Source organism: Squalius cephalus (assembly GCF_949319135.1).
Source record: "Squalius cephalus genome assembly, chromosome: 13".
NCBI lineage: Eukaryota > Metazoa > Chordata > Actinopteri > Cypriniformes > Leuciscidae > Squalius > Squalius cephalus.
The window spans coordinates 7627647-7645693 of record NC_137134.1 but is presented as its reverse complement, the minus strand read 5'-3'; the positions used below and the strand labels follow the sequence as shown (position 1 = coordinate 7645693).

Genomic DNA, 18047 nt, shown 5'->3' with positions numbered 1-18047 from the left:
TATATATATATATATATATATTAGGGCTGTCAAAAGATTAATCGCGATTAATCGCATCCAAAATAAAAGTTTGTGTTTACATAATAAATGTGTACTGTGTATAATTATTTTGTATATATAAATACACATACATGCATGTATATATTTAAGAAATATTTGCATACATATACTGTATATATATTTAGATAGTTTATATTATATATAAATATATTTTTTTTATATATATAAATAACACATTTTTCTTAAATATATACATGCATGTGTGTGTATTTATATATACAAATTTAATTATACACAGTACACACACATATATTATTAAAAACAAACGTTTATTTTGGATGCGATTAATCGCGATTAATCTTTTGACAGCCCTAATATATATATATATTACTGTTTAATTTGTTAAATGTTTATCTAGAAAATAACAAATAAGAGTTTTAAAGTGTATTTTGACATTTAATGTTGCTCAAATATCTCGTTTCAAAAAATATTTCGAACTCTAATGTGAAATTCTCTTCTTTGCCACTGTCTACAGACACCCAAGGGTTAAATATGTTATTCAGCCCCTCATCTGACTGAAACTTCTGTCTTATGATTTCCATTACGAGCCTCTCAGTGCAAACTGTGTCACACACTGACGCTTTTTTCCCCTTTAAATTACATTAAACTGCATTTCTTTCAGTGTTGGGACGTCATTTCATTCTCAAGGCCCAGGATGCAGTTCTTTAGACGTTTTTAGACAATTTCTCATTTACTGATTAAACAGTTTAAAAGAAAACAAAGGTACAAAATGTTATATGTGTCTTAATGTGACTCAATAGGGATTGGATTAAAACGGTTGGCCAACACATGGACAGTTCATCAAATGTTTTGAACATATAACCAAAATGTTTTCTACGCAATTTCCCACAGGCCACAGTTTCCAGATATCATCAGCAATATCAGTCTCTCATCAAAGAACGTCATGTTAAAAAAAAAAAAAAGTCGTCTCCTCAGTCCTGAAAAGTGAGAATCCCGGCGGATCAGGAAAAGCGCTGGGAAACCCTTCAGAAAGCCAGTTTCTTCATCAGCAGATAAACCCTGGAGTCCACCTCGAATCCATGCAGGTTATTGGCATCTCCCTGAAGCCGCATCAGCAGGCCCCCGTAAGACACGTACGCCGATCTGTGCACACACACACACACACACACACAATCATTCATTTACTGCATTCACAATGAGAAGCGAGCATTAGAGCAGAGCACTCACAGTCGTGTGGCCGCTTCTGTGGAGGTTTCATCGCCTTCAATCCTATAAACCTTTCCATACATGACATAATCAAACTGATCAGCCCTGCAAAGCAACAACAAACACCACATATCATCATTAAAATAACAGTTTTCTATGTCAACCTGTCAATCACATCAGATCCACCAATAGCAAACCACAGACAAAATCAAGCCCCGCCCACATTTGTTCATGATCATGTGCCGTTTCTCTGGGATATATACGTCACAATAGGGGAAACAAGACTTTTCATATTGCGTTTATAACCAATAAATGTTGATTTAGTCAATTTTTTTAGTTACATATGTTATATCATGACCACATGATTACCTAGACGGTCTGTCATCTTGAGGGTTGTACTCGCCGTCGTCCGGCGTCCCGTCCTCATACAGTGTGCTGGCGATCACCAATCTGAACTTGTCACCTGAGAAAAGGGTGCGTATATATTAGGTTCAAATTACTCACAGTTCGCTTTGTGTCACGGTTTCGGTACGGTTCAAATGTCCAAACTACACGCAACAGCACCAACAAACACAACAGAGCAAAGATACAAATAAAATAAACAGTGTTTTTCTGGTACCAGAAGTTTGAATAAAGAGATCAAATGTAAAATAACATTTATTTACAGATTAATCCTTATTCAAGTTACAAAAGCTATTCAATCAAGAGCTGTCAGGGATTTCCTTGTCTTTTGCTGTTGTTTGATTAAAAGCACAGAGAGCAGGAATATTAGGCTACTGTCACTTTAAAGGGGACATATCATGAAAATCGGACTCTTACAGTGTTTAAGTGCTATAATCGGGTCCCTGGTGCATCTACCAACCCAGAAAACATGAAAAGTGATAACCAAGTAAGTTTGTTTCGGTAAGCCTTTCTCTGCAAGCATGTAAAAAATAAGCCGATCAGATTTTGCTCCGCTTCTGGCGTAGGAAAGGGATCTTATTATAATATTACGTCCCTTAAAGGGGACATATCATGCTAAATCCACTTTTTTAGCCGTTAAATGCATTTTGTTGTATATTTGGAGTGTTTAGAAGTACAGAAAAGTTGACATTATTCTCTTCAGGTGTTTCGTTGATATCTTTATATTCTGTTTTGGTCATATTTTTCAACCTGTTCAGATTTTTCTGTTCTCTATGACGTTTTGTGAACTATCACGTCACAGTATTTGCAGCGGAACTGCCAAATAAGGACATTGACTTCCAGCCCAACACTTCGAGCAATCCGCCATTTTTATTTCTCGCTGTGATTTTGTAGTCCAAGCTAAAAGATGCAGAAGTTACGAGAGGGTAAGTTCAAATGTTCGGTTGTTGGATGTAGTAACCCACACGCTTCATTACACCGTCTAATGTAGATGAACTGCTGCGCTTGTGACAGGGCGCATGTTTAACTGAAAGAACGAGCAGAGAGAGAGAGACCCGGTCGCGCGTACTCTCTCTCTTCGGAGCCAGGCGAAAGTGTAAACAAGACACCGTCTCCAAACTAGAGCTCTCTCTCCCTCGCACATATTAATCAAAATAAATCGACACGGTGGTAAAAGGTCGGAAGACCAAAGTTTCATGTGTAAATACAGTAACACACCATTGCGATACATCCATATGAAGACGTTGTTCTGCAGGTTCGTCGTCTTCATTTTCATCTCGCTCCGGGTCCGACTCTGGCTCGAACATGTAAGGCTGGCTGGACAAGTCTTCCGTTGTTGACATTTTGTTAATAACGTGTGAATAAAAAGTTTCTGTGCCGCTAGATAATCGTATCTCTGCTATCAAACTACAAAAATGGCCGAACGGGGTGGAGTTGAACCGAGTGTCACCTGGAGAGGGGGCGGGGTATGAAGTGTCTCAGTTGTATTTAAAGAGACCGCACCAAAACGAGTTGCTCTCAGACGCACATCAGAAAAGGGGTCGAAAAGGGGCCTGTGGAGCTATAATAATGAGGAATTCAGACCCAAGCATTGCAGTTCCGCTTTATATAGACTACAAATGTATGATTTATATGTAAAAAGGAACGATTTAAAAGCATGATATGTCTCCTTTAATCTGCACGTTTCCAAAGCAAAGCATGTAAACTTTCGTTGCTGCACAGACAAGCACTGAACACTATTTGACCAAAGAAAAATGTCACAGTTGTCTTATTTAGACCTCAGGGAACTGTGTCAACTTGTGTAAAAGTTAAACATGCCGGTACAAGTCGATGAGATGAATCAATGTAACTCTACAAACTATATAAATATGCGTATAAAAGTCGAACCTTTTCCTGAGTCTCTCCGTAAGGCTGCACTCGACACTGGTTATTTCGGAGATTTTGGATGAGTGAGATTATTCGCGTGTTTTGTTATTGTATCTGAAGCTTGTGTAAAGGCTCCGCCCTCTTTTGAAAGGAGGCGGAGCCGCAGCTCATTTGCATTTAAAGGGACACACACAAAAACGGCGTGATTTTCCTCACACCCAAAAAGGGACAAATTTGACAAGTTATAATAAATGATCTGGGGGAGGGGGGATTTTGAGCTGAAATTAATATGACACCTTTAAGACCTGATGCACGGATTCAGTACACTGACACTGTTACACACACACGTTGTCTTTCTCGACTGTTCACTTTCACGTAATGTCTGCTAGGATACTCACCGAGATGGGCTTGTTGACATCATTTTTGTGTAAATTTGTCCAAGCACAAAACTTGAAAGTGAAGTCAACATTTGTGTGCTTTCTGTGAGTTATGACAGCCACTGTGTAAATTATTATATTTAAAAAAAATAATTGGTGTAGAAAATTAACTTTTATAATTATATTTAAGAGTTAATGCAAAACCTGCCTTATGTGCACTATAAAGTACCTTTTTTAATCTGAGTGTTGAACTGAATTAATCATTTGGGCTCTGTTGTTAATTGTAACCTTTAATATTATAGTAATGTGTAATTAAGGGCTCCCTATATAGTTTACAGCATTAGCAAAGATACATTTTTTATCTTTAAGAAAATGTTAATTATAATAGAATTTAATTAAACACAGAGACACATAGTTTAATAAAAAAAATTAAAAATAATAAAAAGAAGCAGCAATTTTGTGTTTATTTATATATATGACAACTGAACATCAATGACTTACCGAGATCAACAGGATAAATCTGGATGTTCACATCAAGGATCAGGTCCATTTTGAAAGACTCACTTTCACAGTGAAGACGAGATACTAATAAAAACAAAACAAATATGAATTTTTAATATTTTGGTGTTATAGATTGCCAGTGTATTTGGACAACATTGAGTTTGATTTAAAAGTACTTTAGACATTCTTCAGTAACTTTGCAACTACATGTCAACTAGCAGCCATTTGCGTATTAGTAGAGTATTAGGTTCGGGTTAATAGTGTAAGTAGTCTACTAATACTCTAATGTGCAAAGTCACTTATAGTCAGAAGAGTGTCAAAATAGACCATCGAAATAAGGCGAAACCAAATATTGTTCAGGCATGATATGTTTTTTATTTAGTTGTTATCTTCCCAAAATCCATTATTAAAGTAGCATTTACATTCAAATAAATATTAAGTAATAGGTTAAATATTTGTATTTTCTTGTTATTTATTTGTACTTCATTTTAAACTTTTTGTTTTAATGTTGAATGCTCAGTAGTATCAATTATTAATGTAGCATTTACATAAGATTAAGTGAAAAAAAGTCTCTTCTGCTGCATTTATATGCTCAAAAATATAGTAAAAACAGCAATATTGTGAAATATTACTCAATAAGAATACATAGGATTGATAAAAACTTGATTATTCCAAACTTTTGGCCGCCAGTGTTAAGTAAATACTAGTTTATTATATAGATACTACTTTAATAATGGATATCGGCTGTAAAAAACGAAAGAAAAATTGTATTTCTTAAAGTAGTAACCATTAATTTCATATTCTCACCTCTGTCAAACTTTTTCCCATCCGGATCAATGTCTTTCACATCAAAGATGTCCTCAAACAGAATCCCAGCCATCTGTCCTCAAACTGGCGATGTATTATCCTGGTCAAACAAAACAAGGAGGGCAATATTTAGCACGTGACTCTGTAAAATATGAATGAATTGCATGTCGATGTTTCATACAGCCTCATACTAACACTCTCGTTAGTATCAAATATACATAGCGTTTTAAATAAACGCTTTTCTGCAAATATGACATACTTTCTCCAGATATAGTGTGCGTGATATCGTTCCAGTTAAAAATGTGAGAGAACAACTGTATAAATAAACAACTCTCTTCTCATTCAACACAAATATGAAACATGCCGCGAAACAATGTGCTTCACCTCCGGCCACGTGACTTACTACTGCATCCGGTTCATGGCGCGATTTACTACGATAGACATTCTCTGCTACGATTAAATATATATCATTTTACTTTGCTCTAAAATATAAATATTCCGCCATCGTAGTAAATTACACAGTCGTATTAAAAAATATATATATATTTACATAAATAGAAAAAGTAATACATAAATAAGAATAAATAAATATAACTTCTTTTTAGAAGGCTTGCACGACATAAAATAATTTTTAAAAAATATGCCAATGTTGATTATAATAAATCAATTCTCAAATAAACAAACCAATAACTTTCATTTATTGGAAAAAAAAAAAAACGCTCAAGCCATCGAGAAAAATACAAAAGACTACATTTTATCTCACGTAAAACTACAAACAATTTACGACACTGCTTTCCGGCAACCGTAGTTTCGTTGCGGTTGTTATGAGAAAGCGTCTTCCTCATGGTTACCGCCACGGTTAGCCAAACAGCTTCTGTTTATCCCGCGGAAATCATCTTTAATACTACATATGTCTCGACAGATTTGACATAAAACACATCAGATATGTTGAGCGACGGTTGTACAGTAAAATATTCTTAATGCGGTGAGTTCTGTTATACTCAGACTGTAAACTGGCTATCAAACAAGCTAGCTAACGTAAGTTAACTATATGGGTTATACGTTATATGTGTATTCTAACGTTACTCATTATTACATACCTAAAAATATGTGTAGTGTTTTCAGCATCATATATATATATATATATGGTTTATTTATTTGTTTAGCCTTGGACTGAAGATAGGAAAATAGTTCTCAAGTGACTTAATTGTAAAGCAAATTGTGTATTTTGTTTGTTTTGTGTGGGTTTATAAAAGTATTATTTAGTATTTAGCAGTGACATCTTCGTCTTGAGATGTAATATTTTCTTTATGCTCTTCTCTGTATTCCAGTGTTATTAAAGTTTATGGTTTGTTGTTTTAGATTGTGGATCAATGAGCTCCAGAAAATCTGAAAAGATGGGTGAGAATCTGGCCAGTGAAAGTGATCTTCTGTCGATGATCAATGAGGTGGGCTTACAGCACTTTTATCAGTTTATTTATTTAAGTAATATTTCACAGATATGGACATATAATGACAAATGTGATGTAACGGTTTACAGTATCTGAAGTTTGGCGAGTTTGAAGAGACTGCGAGAGTGTTTGAGAAGGAAATCAAACGCAAAGGAAAACCTGCCCTGAAAAGCTCCGGAGCGACACGCCGAGACTCCAGAACCAGCATCACTCATGTGAGAGTTCCTGATCTCATTCACACACAACAACACATGCTCATCGGCAGTGTTCTAGTGGAGGAACTTGCCTTATTATCTTATTATAAACTATCTGTCTGTCTGTCTGTCTGTGTGTCCATCTGTTATCTATCTATCTATCTGTCTGTCTTTCTGTCATATATCTGTCTGTCTATCTATCTACCTATCTTTCTATCTGTCTATCTATCTATCTCTCTATCTATCTGTCTGTCTGTCTGTCTGTCTGTCTGTCTGTCTGTCTTTCTGTCAAATGTCTGTCTATCTATCTATCTATCTATCTATCTATCTATCTATCTATCTATCTATCTGTCTATCTGTCTGTCTGTCTGTCTGTCTGTCTGTCATCTATCTATCTATCTATCTATCTATCTATCTATCTGTCTGTCTGTCTGTCTGTCTGTCTGTCTACAGTATCTATCTATCTATCTATCTATATATCTATCTATCTATCTATCTATCTATCTGTCTGTCTGTCTGTCTGTCTGTCTGTCATCTACCTATCTATCTGTCTATCTGTCTGTCTGTCTGTCTGTCTGTCATCTACCTATCTATCTGTCTATCTGTCTGTCTGTCTGTCTGTCTGTCTGTCATCTACCTATCTATCTGTCTATCTGTCTGTCTGTCTGTCATCTATCTATCTATCTATCTATCTGTCTGTCTGTCTGTCTGTCTGTCTACAGTATCTATCTATCTATCTATCTATCTATCTATCTATCTATCTATCTGTCTGTCTGTCTGTCTGTCTGTCATCTACCTATCTATCTGTCTATCTGTCTGTCTGTCTGTCTGTCTGTCATCTATCTATCTATCTATCTATCTATCTATCTATCTATCTGTCTGTCTGTCTGTCTGTCATCTACCTATCTATCTGTCTATCTGTCTGTCTGTCTGTCTGTCTGTCATCTATCTATCTATCTATCTATCTATCTATCTATCTATCTATCTGTCTGTCTGTCTGTCTGTCTACAGTATCTATCTATCTATCTATCTATCTATCTATCTGTCTGTCTGTCTGTCTGTCTGTCTGTCTACAGTATCTATCTATCTATCTATCTATCTATCTATCTATCTATCTATCTATCTGTCTGTCTGTCTGTCTGTCTGTCTGTCTGTCTACAGTATCTATCTATCTATCTATCTATCTATCTATCTATCTATCTATCTATCTATCTGTCTGTCTGTCTGTCTGTCTGTCTGTCATCTACCTATCTATCTGTCTATCTGTCTGTCTGTCTGTCTGTCTGTCATCTACCTATCTATCTGTCTATCTATCTGTCTGTCTGTCTGTCTGTCTGTCTGTCTGTCTGTCATCTACCCATCTATCTGTCTGTCTGTCTGTCATCTATCTATCTATCTATCTATCTATCTATCTATCTATCTATCTATCTATCTGTCTGTCTGTCTGTCTGTCTGTCTGTCTGTCTACAGTATCTATCTATCTATCTATCTATCTATCTATCTATCTATCTGTCTGTCTGTCTGTCTGTCTGTCTGTCTGTCATCTACCTATCTATCTGTCTATCTGTCTGTCTGTCTGTCTGTCTGTCTGTCATCTATCTATCTATCTATCTATCTATCTATCTATCTATCTATCTGTCTGTCTGTCTGTCTGTCATCTACCTATCTATCTGTCTATCTGTCTGTCTGTCTGTCTGTCTGTCTGTCTGTCATCTATCTATCTATCTATCTATCTATCTATCTATCTATCTATCTATCTATCTATCTGTCTGTCTGTCTGTCTGTCTGTCTGTCTACAGTATCTATCTATCTATCTATCTATCTATCTATCTGTCTGTCTGTCTGTCTGTCTGTCTGTCTACAGTATCTATCTATCTATCTATCTATCTATCTATCTATCTATCTATCTATCTATCTATCTATCTGTCTGTCTGTCTGTCTGTCTGTCTACAGTATCTATCTATCTATCTATCTATCTATCTATCTATCTATCTATCTATCTGTCTGTCTGTCTGTCTGTCTGTCTGTCATCTACCTATCTATCTGTCTATCTATCTGTCTGTCTGTCTGTCTGTCTGTCTGTCATCTATCTATCTATCTATCTATCTATCTATCTATCTATCTTTCTATCTGTCTGTCTGTCTGTCTGTCTGTCTGTCTATCTACAGTATGTATCTATCTATCTATCTATCTATCTATCTATCTATCTATCTATCTATCTATCTATCTGTCTGTCTGTCTGTCTGTCTGTCATCTATCTATCTATCTATCTATCTATCTATCTATCTATCTATCTATCTATCTATCTATCTATCTATCTATCTATCTATCTATCTATCTATCTATCTATCTATCTGTCTGTCTGTCTGTCTGTCTGTCTGTCTGTCTGTCTGTCTACAGTATCTATCTATCTATCTATCTATCTATCTATCTATCTATCTATCTATCTATCTATCTATCTATCTGTCTGTCTGTCTGTCTGTCTGTTTCTAAAACATTCTAGCTTTTAAAACTACTAATATAAAACTTAAAACTATTTCAGACTTAAAACATTTAAACTTAAAACCTTCAAACTTGAAGCTGCATCACTGCTGTCATTACCTGTCAAGCATTTTACAAAGCATTTTTTTTCTTTCTAAAAGAATAAGAGTTTAAAACGAAATATAATTAATTTAAATATGTTTACTCAGTGATCAGAGAACATCTTTTTTTAATTTATTTTTGTCCATTACCAAAATGCTTAGTATTTGTGAATTTTAAAAGATTAAAAATAGAAAAGCAACTGAAAAGTTGTTATTTTTATTTTTTATAAATAAAGTTCATTATTTGATAATTTTGTTTTTTTCTTCTCTTTCCTATAGGATGATTTCCTCAGCTCCTTTAATGATGGAGACTATAAGGTGTTCTCTGAGCTGTGGGCTAAAAACATTCCTCCAGAGATTCGGGATTGTGATCCAGCGGCACAGAAACTGGAATTCTACTTACAAATTCATTTTACAATATACCCACTGAAATCTCCTGTAGGAAATCACGTAAGGGCACTTTATTTCTGGTAATGCAAATACAATGACCTATTACTTTTAAATGAAATGACTGTATTGACATAGGTAAATATACCATGCATGTACGCTGTTCGACCAACAGATGTCCCCATAAAATAACATATTCAAGCAAACCTCTCGTTCAGTCAAATGCATGATTTAAATCAATATTTAATAGACATTGTATTGGCTTTCAGACAAATCTAATTAAGTTTTTGTTTAATGTGAAAACATAACTGTGTAATGCAGGATAAAGGAGAGTTTGAGAACAGGATCACACATTTCAAACAGTACCTGGAGACCAGAGGGGCGGCGCTGAGCCAGACCACTGAATTCCTGCCCTTCTACGCCCTGCCGTTTGTGCCCAATCCCACGGTGCACCCGTCCTTCCAAGAGCTCTTCCAGGTGCAACACACACACACACACACACTAACAATCACCAAAACACCAGCTGATTAAAAGTCACTGCAAAAAAATTACTTTGAAAACTTAGAATAGGATACGAGATACAGTCTTATAGGTACATCATACTAGCAGCATATTGAGAAATTCAAATATTTATGTGTGGCAAACATCAGTTACACTGAGCAATTGCAGAAGAAGTTTTGAAGCGTTGTCATATTTTCTCTACTTGATCATAGGATTCCTGGATGCCAGAGTTGAGAGAAAGGCTGGAGAAGTTTCTTTCAGTGACTCTGAAAGCGTCAAACAAACCGAGGCTTTTGACTTTATATGTATCCTTTTTTCCCCCATTTATATATATATATATATACACACCTTTGTTTTGTGGAAAGTACTTAGATAAAGTAGTTTTAATTAATCCTGGGTAATAATTACATTTGTTCTGTGTTCAGAAGGTTCTTCAATGAAAATTATTAACTTTTATTGACTCATTAAAGCTTATCGAATGTCCCTTTTCTAATCTCATGGTAACTGCTTCTGTATGTGGAAAGCAGAAAAAAGCAGAAGTGTTGTACATTGTGAACGGTTTAAAGATACATTTAACAGTGTTTTACAGGTTAACACAGCAGTAGTGTTAAATGCACAAAGGTATCTGATAATGAAGATAAATCAGTATTCTGTTGGTCATGTGATCTTAACATGGCGACATGAGGACATACCATTTTATTGAATAAATGTGTTCTAGATTACTTATCTATCTTATCAGAAACGTGTGTGTGTGTGTGTGTGTGTGTTATTCGCATATCTCTCGAACCGTTAGTCCGATGGATTTCAAACTTGACAGGTGTCTCGCTTCGGGCACGAGTAAGTGCAGTGCCAAGTTTGACGTTGTTTGGATTAGAAATACAAAAGATATCGTTAAATATATCGGTAAAAGAAGCACTTAGTGTGATATAAACACTCTGTCAGCTAAACATTAAGTCAGCTACACTGTTTACTTCTGAATATTATATCTTATTTACGCCCATCATTTGTAGTCGCCTATTCACAAACTGTTTGCTCAAGCATAGCGTTTTTTTCTGAGTTCACTGTGGCGCGCTTATTCATTTGTGGATGTTAACTGAATCTGTAATTCAGCTACACTGTTTATTTCTAAATATTATATTTTAGTCTGATGCGCTTAACATTATTGCTTTCTACCATGCACAAATAAAAATGTCACTGAGCTTTTGCTGTGTAATTGTAACAATGAGCACTCAAACACACCAAAACAACAATTACTAAAAACACACTCAAAAACTGATTTTGCACGGGCACTTTGCACTAGTATGACTTATAACCTTCATCTCACTTAAAACGTACATATACTAATAATTACATAAGAAGTGTCATAAAATGCTGTTTCAATAACCATAAAAATGATATTATTATAATCATTTTTAATAGAGTATATAAACTGCCGTTTAAATGACAGTAAACACATTTATAATGTTACACCTTTTTTATTTCAAATAAATGCTGTTGTTTTGAACTTTCTATTCATCAAAGAATTCTGAAAAAAATGTATCACATATTCCATAAAGATATTAAGCAGAACAAAATGCAGTATTGGCAGTGTGTATACTGTAAAGCAATAATGAAAACAATTAGTGGAATGTTTTAATCACTGAACCTAATTATAAGCCATATTGAAAGTGATACATGCCTTTGAAACAGCCCTTAAATAGTTTACCCGAAACCTGAAATAGCCGTGAGCATTAAATTAGTAATTGTGAGAGTATTTAATTAGTAATTGTGAGAGTATTTCATTAGTAATTGTGAGAGCATTTAGTTAGTAATTGTGAAAGAGCAGCTGAACAATGCACCTTTGAATGAATTTATGATATCAACCAAAGCTGCTTTACAATAAACAATAAATTGTCCACCTCAGCTATTGATGGCTGAACCTCTGTCGTAATATAGGAAAGCCTGAGGATTATGATTGCATAATCTTTAAACATTGTGCATGTGTATGGTATATAGTGGTAAAACGCACATGTTCTGGTGTTGTGTCAGAACAATGGGCTGTGGATTGTGAAAACAAGTCCTCTGAATGATGTTTAATGAGCAAACTGATGGTGTTTAAGGGGAAGGAAAATTGCTGACATGAATCCATCAAAATGAAAAATGACTTGTTGGCATGACTCCTTAACACAAAGAAACCAGAACGATGGTGGAAAAGGCAACAAAGGTGAGTTATTCTGAAGCACTTCCTAGATTGTTACTGTAGTATTGTTGGTAGAGCCCAAAAATAGGCTAAATTTTAATATAATTCAAGTAATTAATTGGTCACAAGGTGAGGGAAGCATATAGAGGAAGTAGTTTTAATCCTGAATCTCCAGTCGCATTGTAAATCATGATGATGGGAAGTAATTACATTTTTTATAATATAATATAATATTAGGTTACACTTTATTTTAAGGTGTCATTGTTACCGTGTCGTTATACATTTAAAGGGGGGGTGAAATGCTCATTTTCACTCAATCTCCTGTTAATCTTGAGTACCTATAGAGTAATATTGCATCCTTCATATCTCCAAAAAGTATTTTGTTTATTAAATTTTTAACATAAAGATAGGCTGTACCGAGTCTTTCCGGAAAAAACCGAGCGGCTGGGGGCGGGCCGTGTGGGCGAAGCTTAGCTGTGCTAACGCGCCAAGCTAGTGACAACACACAGAGACATTTGTTCAACAAACAGTTTTACTCACCGTCCGGTTCCAACGCACGACCGCGAACCTTTATCATTGTGACTGCTCGATCCTTAAGCATTAGACGATCTGCAAATCCGTAGATCTGGGCTTTGTTTATAAAACAATCATCGTCGAAATGCAGGGAACAAAAGTCTTACACAACTCCGTTTATGCTCAGGAAAACAAACTGCCACGGGTTCCTTAACGCTGGGTTCTTTGGGAATCTGTGCAGGGTTGTCTTGCCCTGGCAACCAAAAACACACTTCTTTGGTGACATTGACTTCCCAAAAGCCGGGCAGGGCGCTTTGATGGCGAACTGCTTTCACTCTCTTGCTCTGGTCTACGAGTGCGCGCGCGGCCGCGATCTTACCGGAGAAGTGCCCTTAGGACCCATATAAGGAAATTCCGCCCTATCTTACGTAAGACAGAGCCATACTCGAAAAAAACTTTCCGAAACTTGTGACAAACCGGAAGGAGTATTTTTGGAACAAAAATACTCCTTCAAACGTACAACTTAGTTTTTGAAACTTTGTCCATGTTTAGCATGGGAATCCAACTCTTTACCAGTGTAAAAAACTCAGTATGCATGAAATAGCATTTCACCCCCCCTTTAAGTACTCAGTAATATTTATTAACTACATGTGTTTACTATAGGGTTAGGGTAGGATTAGGGTTTGGTTGAGGGTTAGTTGCATAAGTACATGTAACATATAACAAATACACTGTAAAATAAAGTGTTACATAATATTATAATATAATATCATTAGTTCTGTCAAATCGATTAATCGTGATTAATCACATCTAACATAAAGGTTTGTAAATGTGTGTGTGTGTTTGTTTCTACACACATTTTTACAAACTTTTATGTTAGATGTGTTTAATTGCGATTCATCGATTTGACAGAACTAAATATAATATAATAATACGAATATGTAGAATTGTGTCAATAATAATGGTTTTATTTAGCTGTTTTAGTGTTCATTTAGGTTAAAATGCACTGTTATACCCTGAAATTGTTAACTTTCTGTCCTGATGTGACTCTTTTGCCTCATGCATGCACACCAACCCCTGATTTGACTTTGTGTTTTTTGTCATCCAGAAGTGATTCAGCAAATGCAGCTCCATGTGACTGAGGCAGAAAGGAAGGCCACCATCTACATGAGGAGATTCGCTAAGCTGCAGGCCGACCATCACAACCTCATCGGCGTCACGGCCGAGCTGGTGGATTCACTGGAGGCCACAGTCCGTGGAAAGATGGCAAGCAAACAGCAAGACCCACATTACGCCCACAATTAAAAAATTAAGGATGATAATTGCACATGACAAAGCTAAAACGCTCAAGGGAATGTGGTTGATGTTTTGCAGATCTCCCCAGAGTACCTGCAGGGTGTGTGTATGCAGCTCTTCAACAGTCACATGAGACAGAGCGCTGCTCAGAGTGTAGACTTCACCAGACCCGGCACTGTGAGTCTCTGCGTTCACTGTTTCTGTGCTTTTATGAATCCTAGATGGGAATACAACTTTATATGCGTTTGGCTACCAGAATGTTGGATAAAAAGTTGCAAAAACTATTCAAAATATTAGGCTTTGTTCACACTGCACCCAAATCCAATTTGTTTATCAAGCAAATTACTCTTTGTTCAGTCTCTGTACATATTACTTAAAGGAGTAGTTCACTTTAAAATGAAAATTAGCCCACGATTTACTCACCCTCAAGCTATCCTAGGTGTATATGACTTTCTTCTTTCAGACAATATAATCGGAGTTATATTAAAAAACTCCCGGACGCTTCCAAGCTTTATAATGGCAATGAATTGCAACCATCAGATTGAAGCTCATAAAAGTGCATCTATCCATCATAAAAGTGCATCTATCCATCATAAAAGTGCATCTATCCATCATCATAAAAGTGCATCTATCCATCATCATAAAAGTGCATCTATCCATTATAAAAGTGCATCCATCGATGATAAAAGTGCATCTATCCATCATAAAAGTGCATCTAACATCATAAAAGTGCATCTATCCATGATAAAAGTGCATCTATCCATCATAAAAGTGCATCTATCCATCATAAAAGTGCATCTATCCATCATCATAAAAGTGCATCTATCCATCATCATAAAAGTGCATCTATCCATTATAAAAGTGCATCCATCGATGATAAAAGTGCATCTATCCATCATAAAAGTGCATCTAACATCATAAAAGTGCATCTATCCATGATAAAAGTGCATCTATCCATCATAAAAGTGCATCTATCCATGATAAAAGTGCATCTATCCATGATAAGAGTGCATCTATCCATGATAAAAGTGCATCTATCATCATAAAAGTGCATCTATCCATCATAAAAGTGCATCTATCATCATAAAAGTGTATATATCCATCATAAAAGTGCATCTATCATCATAAAAGTGCATCTATCATCATAAAAGTGTATATATCCATCATAAAAGTGCATCTATCCATCATAAAAGTGCATCTATCATCATAAAAGTGCATCTATCCATCATAAAAGTGCATCTATCATCATAAAAGTCCATTTATCATCATAAAAGTGTATATATCCATCATAAAAGTGCATCTATCCATCATAAAAGTGCATCTATCATCATAAAAGTGTATATATCCATAATAAAAGTGCATCTATCCATCATAAAAGTCCATCTATCCATGATAAAAGTGCATCTATCCATCATAAAAGTGCATCTATCATCATAAAAGTGCATCTAACATCATAAAAGTGCATCTATCCATCATAAAAGTGCATCTAACATCATAAAAGTGCATCTATCCATGATAAAAGTGCATCTATCATCATAAAAGTGCATCTAACATCATAAAAGTGCATCTATCCATGATAAAAGTGCATCTATCCATCATAAAAGTGCATCTATCATCATAAAAGTGCATCTATCCATGATAAAAGTGCATCTATCATCATAAAAGTGCATCTATCATCATAAAAGTGCATCTATCATCATAAGTGTATATATCCATCATAAAAGTGCATCTATCCATCATAAAAGTGCATCTATCATCATAAGTGTATATATCCATCATAAAAGTGCATCTATCCATCATAAAAGTGCATCTATCATCATAAAAGTGCATCTATCATCATAAGTGTATATATCATCATAAAAGTGCATCTAACATCATAAAAGTGCATCTATCCATGATAAAAGTGCATCTATCATCATAAAAGTGCATCTCTCCATCATAAAAGTGCATCTATCATCATAAGTGTATATATCCATCATAAAAGTGCATCTATCATCATAAAAGTGCATCTATCATCATAAAAGTGCATCTATCATCATAAAAGTGCATCATAAAAGTGCATCTATCATCATAAAAGTGTATATATCCATCATAAAAGTGCATCTATCCATCATAAAAGTGCATCTATCATCATAAAAGTGCATCTATCATCATAAAAGTGCATCATAAAAGTGCATCTATCATCATAAAAGTGTATATATCCATCATAAAAGTGCATCTATCCATCATAAAAGTGCATCTATCATCATTAAAGTGTATATATCCATCATAAAAGTGCATCTATCATCATAAAAGTGTATATATCCATCATAAAAGTGCATCTATCCATCATAAAAGTGCATCTATCATCATTAAAGTGTATATATCCATCATAAAAGTGCATCTATCCATCATAAAAGTGCATCTATCATCATAAAAGTGCATCTATCATCATAAGTGTATATATCCATAATAAAAGTGCATCTATCATCATAAAAGTGCATCTATCATCATAAGTGTATATATATCCATCATAAAAGTGCATCTATCCATCATAAAAGTGCATCTATCATCATAAAAGTGCATCTATCATCATAAAAGTGCATCTATCATCATAAAAGTGTATATATCCATCATAAAAGTGCATCTATCCATCATAAAAGTGCATCTATCATCATAAAAGTGCATCTATCATCATAAAAGTGTATATATCCATCATAAAAGTGCATCTATCCATCATAAAAGTGCATCTATCATCATTAAAGTGTATATCCATGATAAAAGTGCATATATCATCATAAAAGTGCATCTATCCATCATAAAAGTGCATCTATCATCATAAAAGTGCATCTATCATCATTAAAGTGTATATATCCATCATAAAAGTGCATCTATCCATCATAAAAGTGCATCTATCATCATAAAAGTGCATCTATCATCATAAAAGTGCATCATAAAAGTGCATCTATCATCATAAAAGTGTATATATCCATCATAAAAGTGCATCTATCCATCATAAAAGTGCATCTATCATCATAAAAGTGCATCTATCATCATAAAAGTGCATCATAAAAGTGCATCTATCATCATAAAAGTGTATATATCCATCATAAAAGTGCATCTATCCATCATAAAAGTGCATCTATCATCATTAAAGTGTATATATCCATCATAAAAGTGCATCTATCATCATAAAAGTGTATATATCCATCATAAAAGTGCATCTATCCATCATAAAAGTGCATCTATCATCATTAAAGTATATATATCCATCATAAAAGTGCATCTATCCATCATAAAAGTGCATCTATCATCATAAAAGTGCATCTATCATCATAAGTGTATATATCCATAATAAAAGTGCATCTATCATCATAAAAGTGCATCTATCATCATAAGTGTATATATATCCATCATAAAAGTGCATCTATCCATCATAAAAGTGCATCTATCATCATAAAAGTGCATCTATCATCATAAAAGTGCATCTATCATCATAAAAGTGTATATATCCATCATAAAAGTGCATCTATCCATCATAAAAGTGCATCTATCATCATAAAAGTGCATCTATCATCATAAAAGTGCATCTATCATCATAAAAGTGTATATATCCATCATAAAAGTGCATCTATCCATCATAAAAGTGCATCTATCATCATTAAAGTGTATATCCATGATAAAAGTGCATATATCATCATAAAAGTGCATCTATCCATCATAAAAGTGCATCTATCATCATAAAAGTGCATCTATCATCATAAAAGTGTATATATCCATCATAA

General features: G+C 34.8%; 2 protein-coding genes across 4 annotated transcripts in view; one reads left to right on the top strand and one right to left on the bottom strand.

The window, feature by feature from the left end:
• Window positions 1-310: 310 nt before the first annotated feature.
• polr2h (RNA polymerase II, I and III subunit H) lies at window positions 311-5589 on the bottom strand. Its single transcript, XM_079889696.1, has 6 exons — window positions 5440-5589; window positions 5181-5280; window positions 4374-4457; window positions 1597-1690; window positions 1249-1332; window positions 311-1164 (listed from the first exon to the last, which is right to left on the bottom strand). The coding sequence occupies exons 2-6, from the start codon at window positions 5251-5253 to the stop codon at window positions 1047-1049; spliced, it is 453 nt and encodes a 150-aa protein (XP_079745822.1). The 5' UTR covers window positions 5254-5280; window positions 5440-5589; the 3' UTR covers window positions 311-1046.
• A 403-nt stretch (window positions 5590-5992) lies between these two features.
• The window catches only part of armc9 (armadillo repeat containing 9), a 55220-nt gene continuing 43165 nt past the window's right edge, over window positions 5993-18047 (top strand). The window contains exons 1-9 of one of the 3 annotated variants that reach the window (XM_079889694.1): window positions 5993-6165; window positions 6543-6628; window positions 6721-6846; window positions 9687-9857; window positions 10116-10271; window positions 10508-10600; window positions 12474-12498; window positions 14096-14253; window positions 14362-14460. In XM_079889694.1, coding sequence (XP_079745820.1) covers window positions 6554-6628; window positions 6721-6846; window positions 9687-9857; window positions 10116-10271; window positions 10508-10600; window positions 12474-12498; window positions 14096-14253; window positions 14362-14460 — 903 coding nt within the window. In that variant the 5' untranslated portion in view covers window positions 5993-6165; window positions 6543-6553. Of the gene's footprint in view, window positions 6166-6511; window positions 6629-6720; window positions 6847-9686; window positions 9858-10115; window positions 10272-10507; window positions 10601-12473; window positions 12499-14095; window positions 14254-14361; window positions 14461-18047 lie in introns of all 3 variants that reach the window. The other 2 variants (XM_079889695.1, XM_079889693.1) reach the window with 2 other exon arrangements.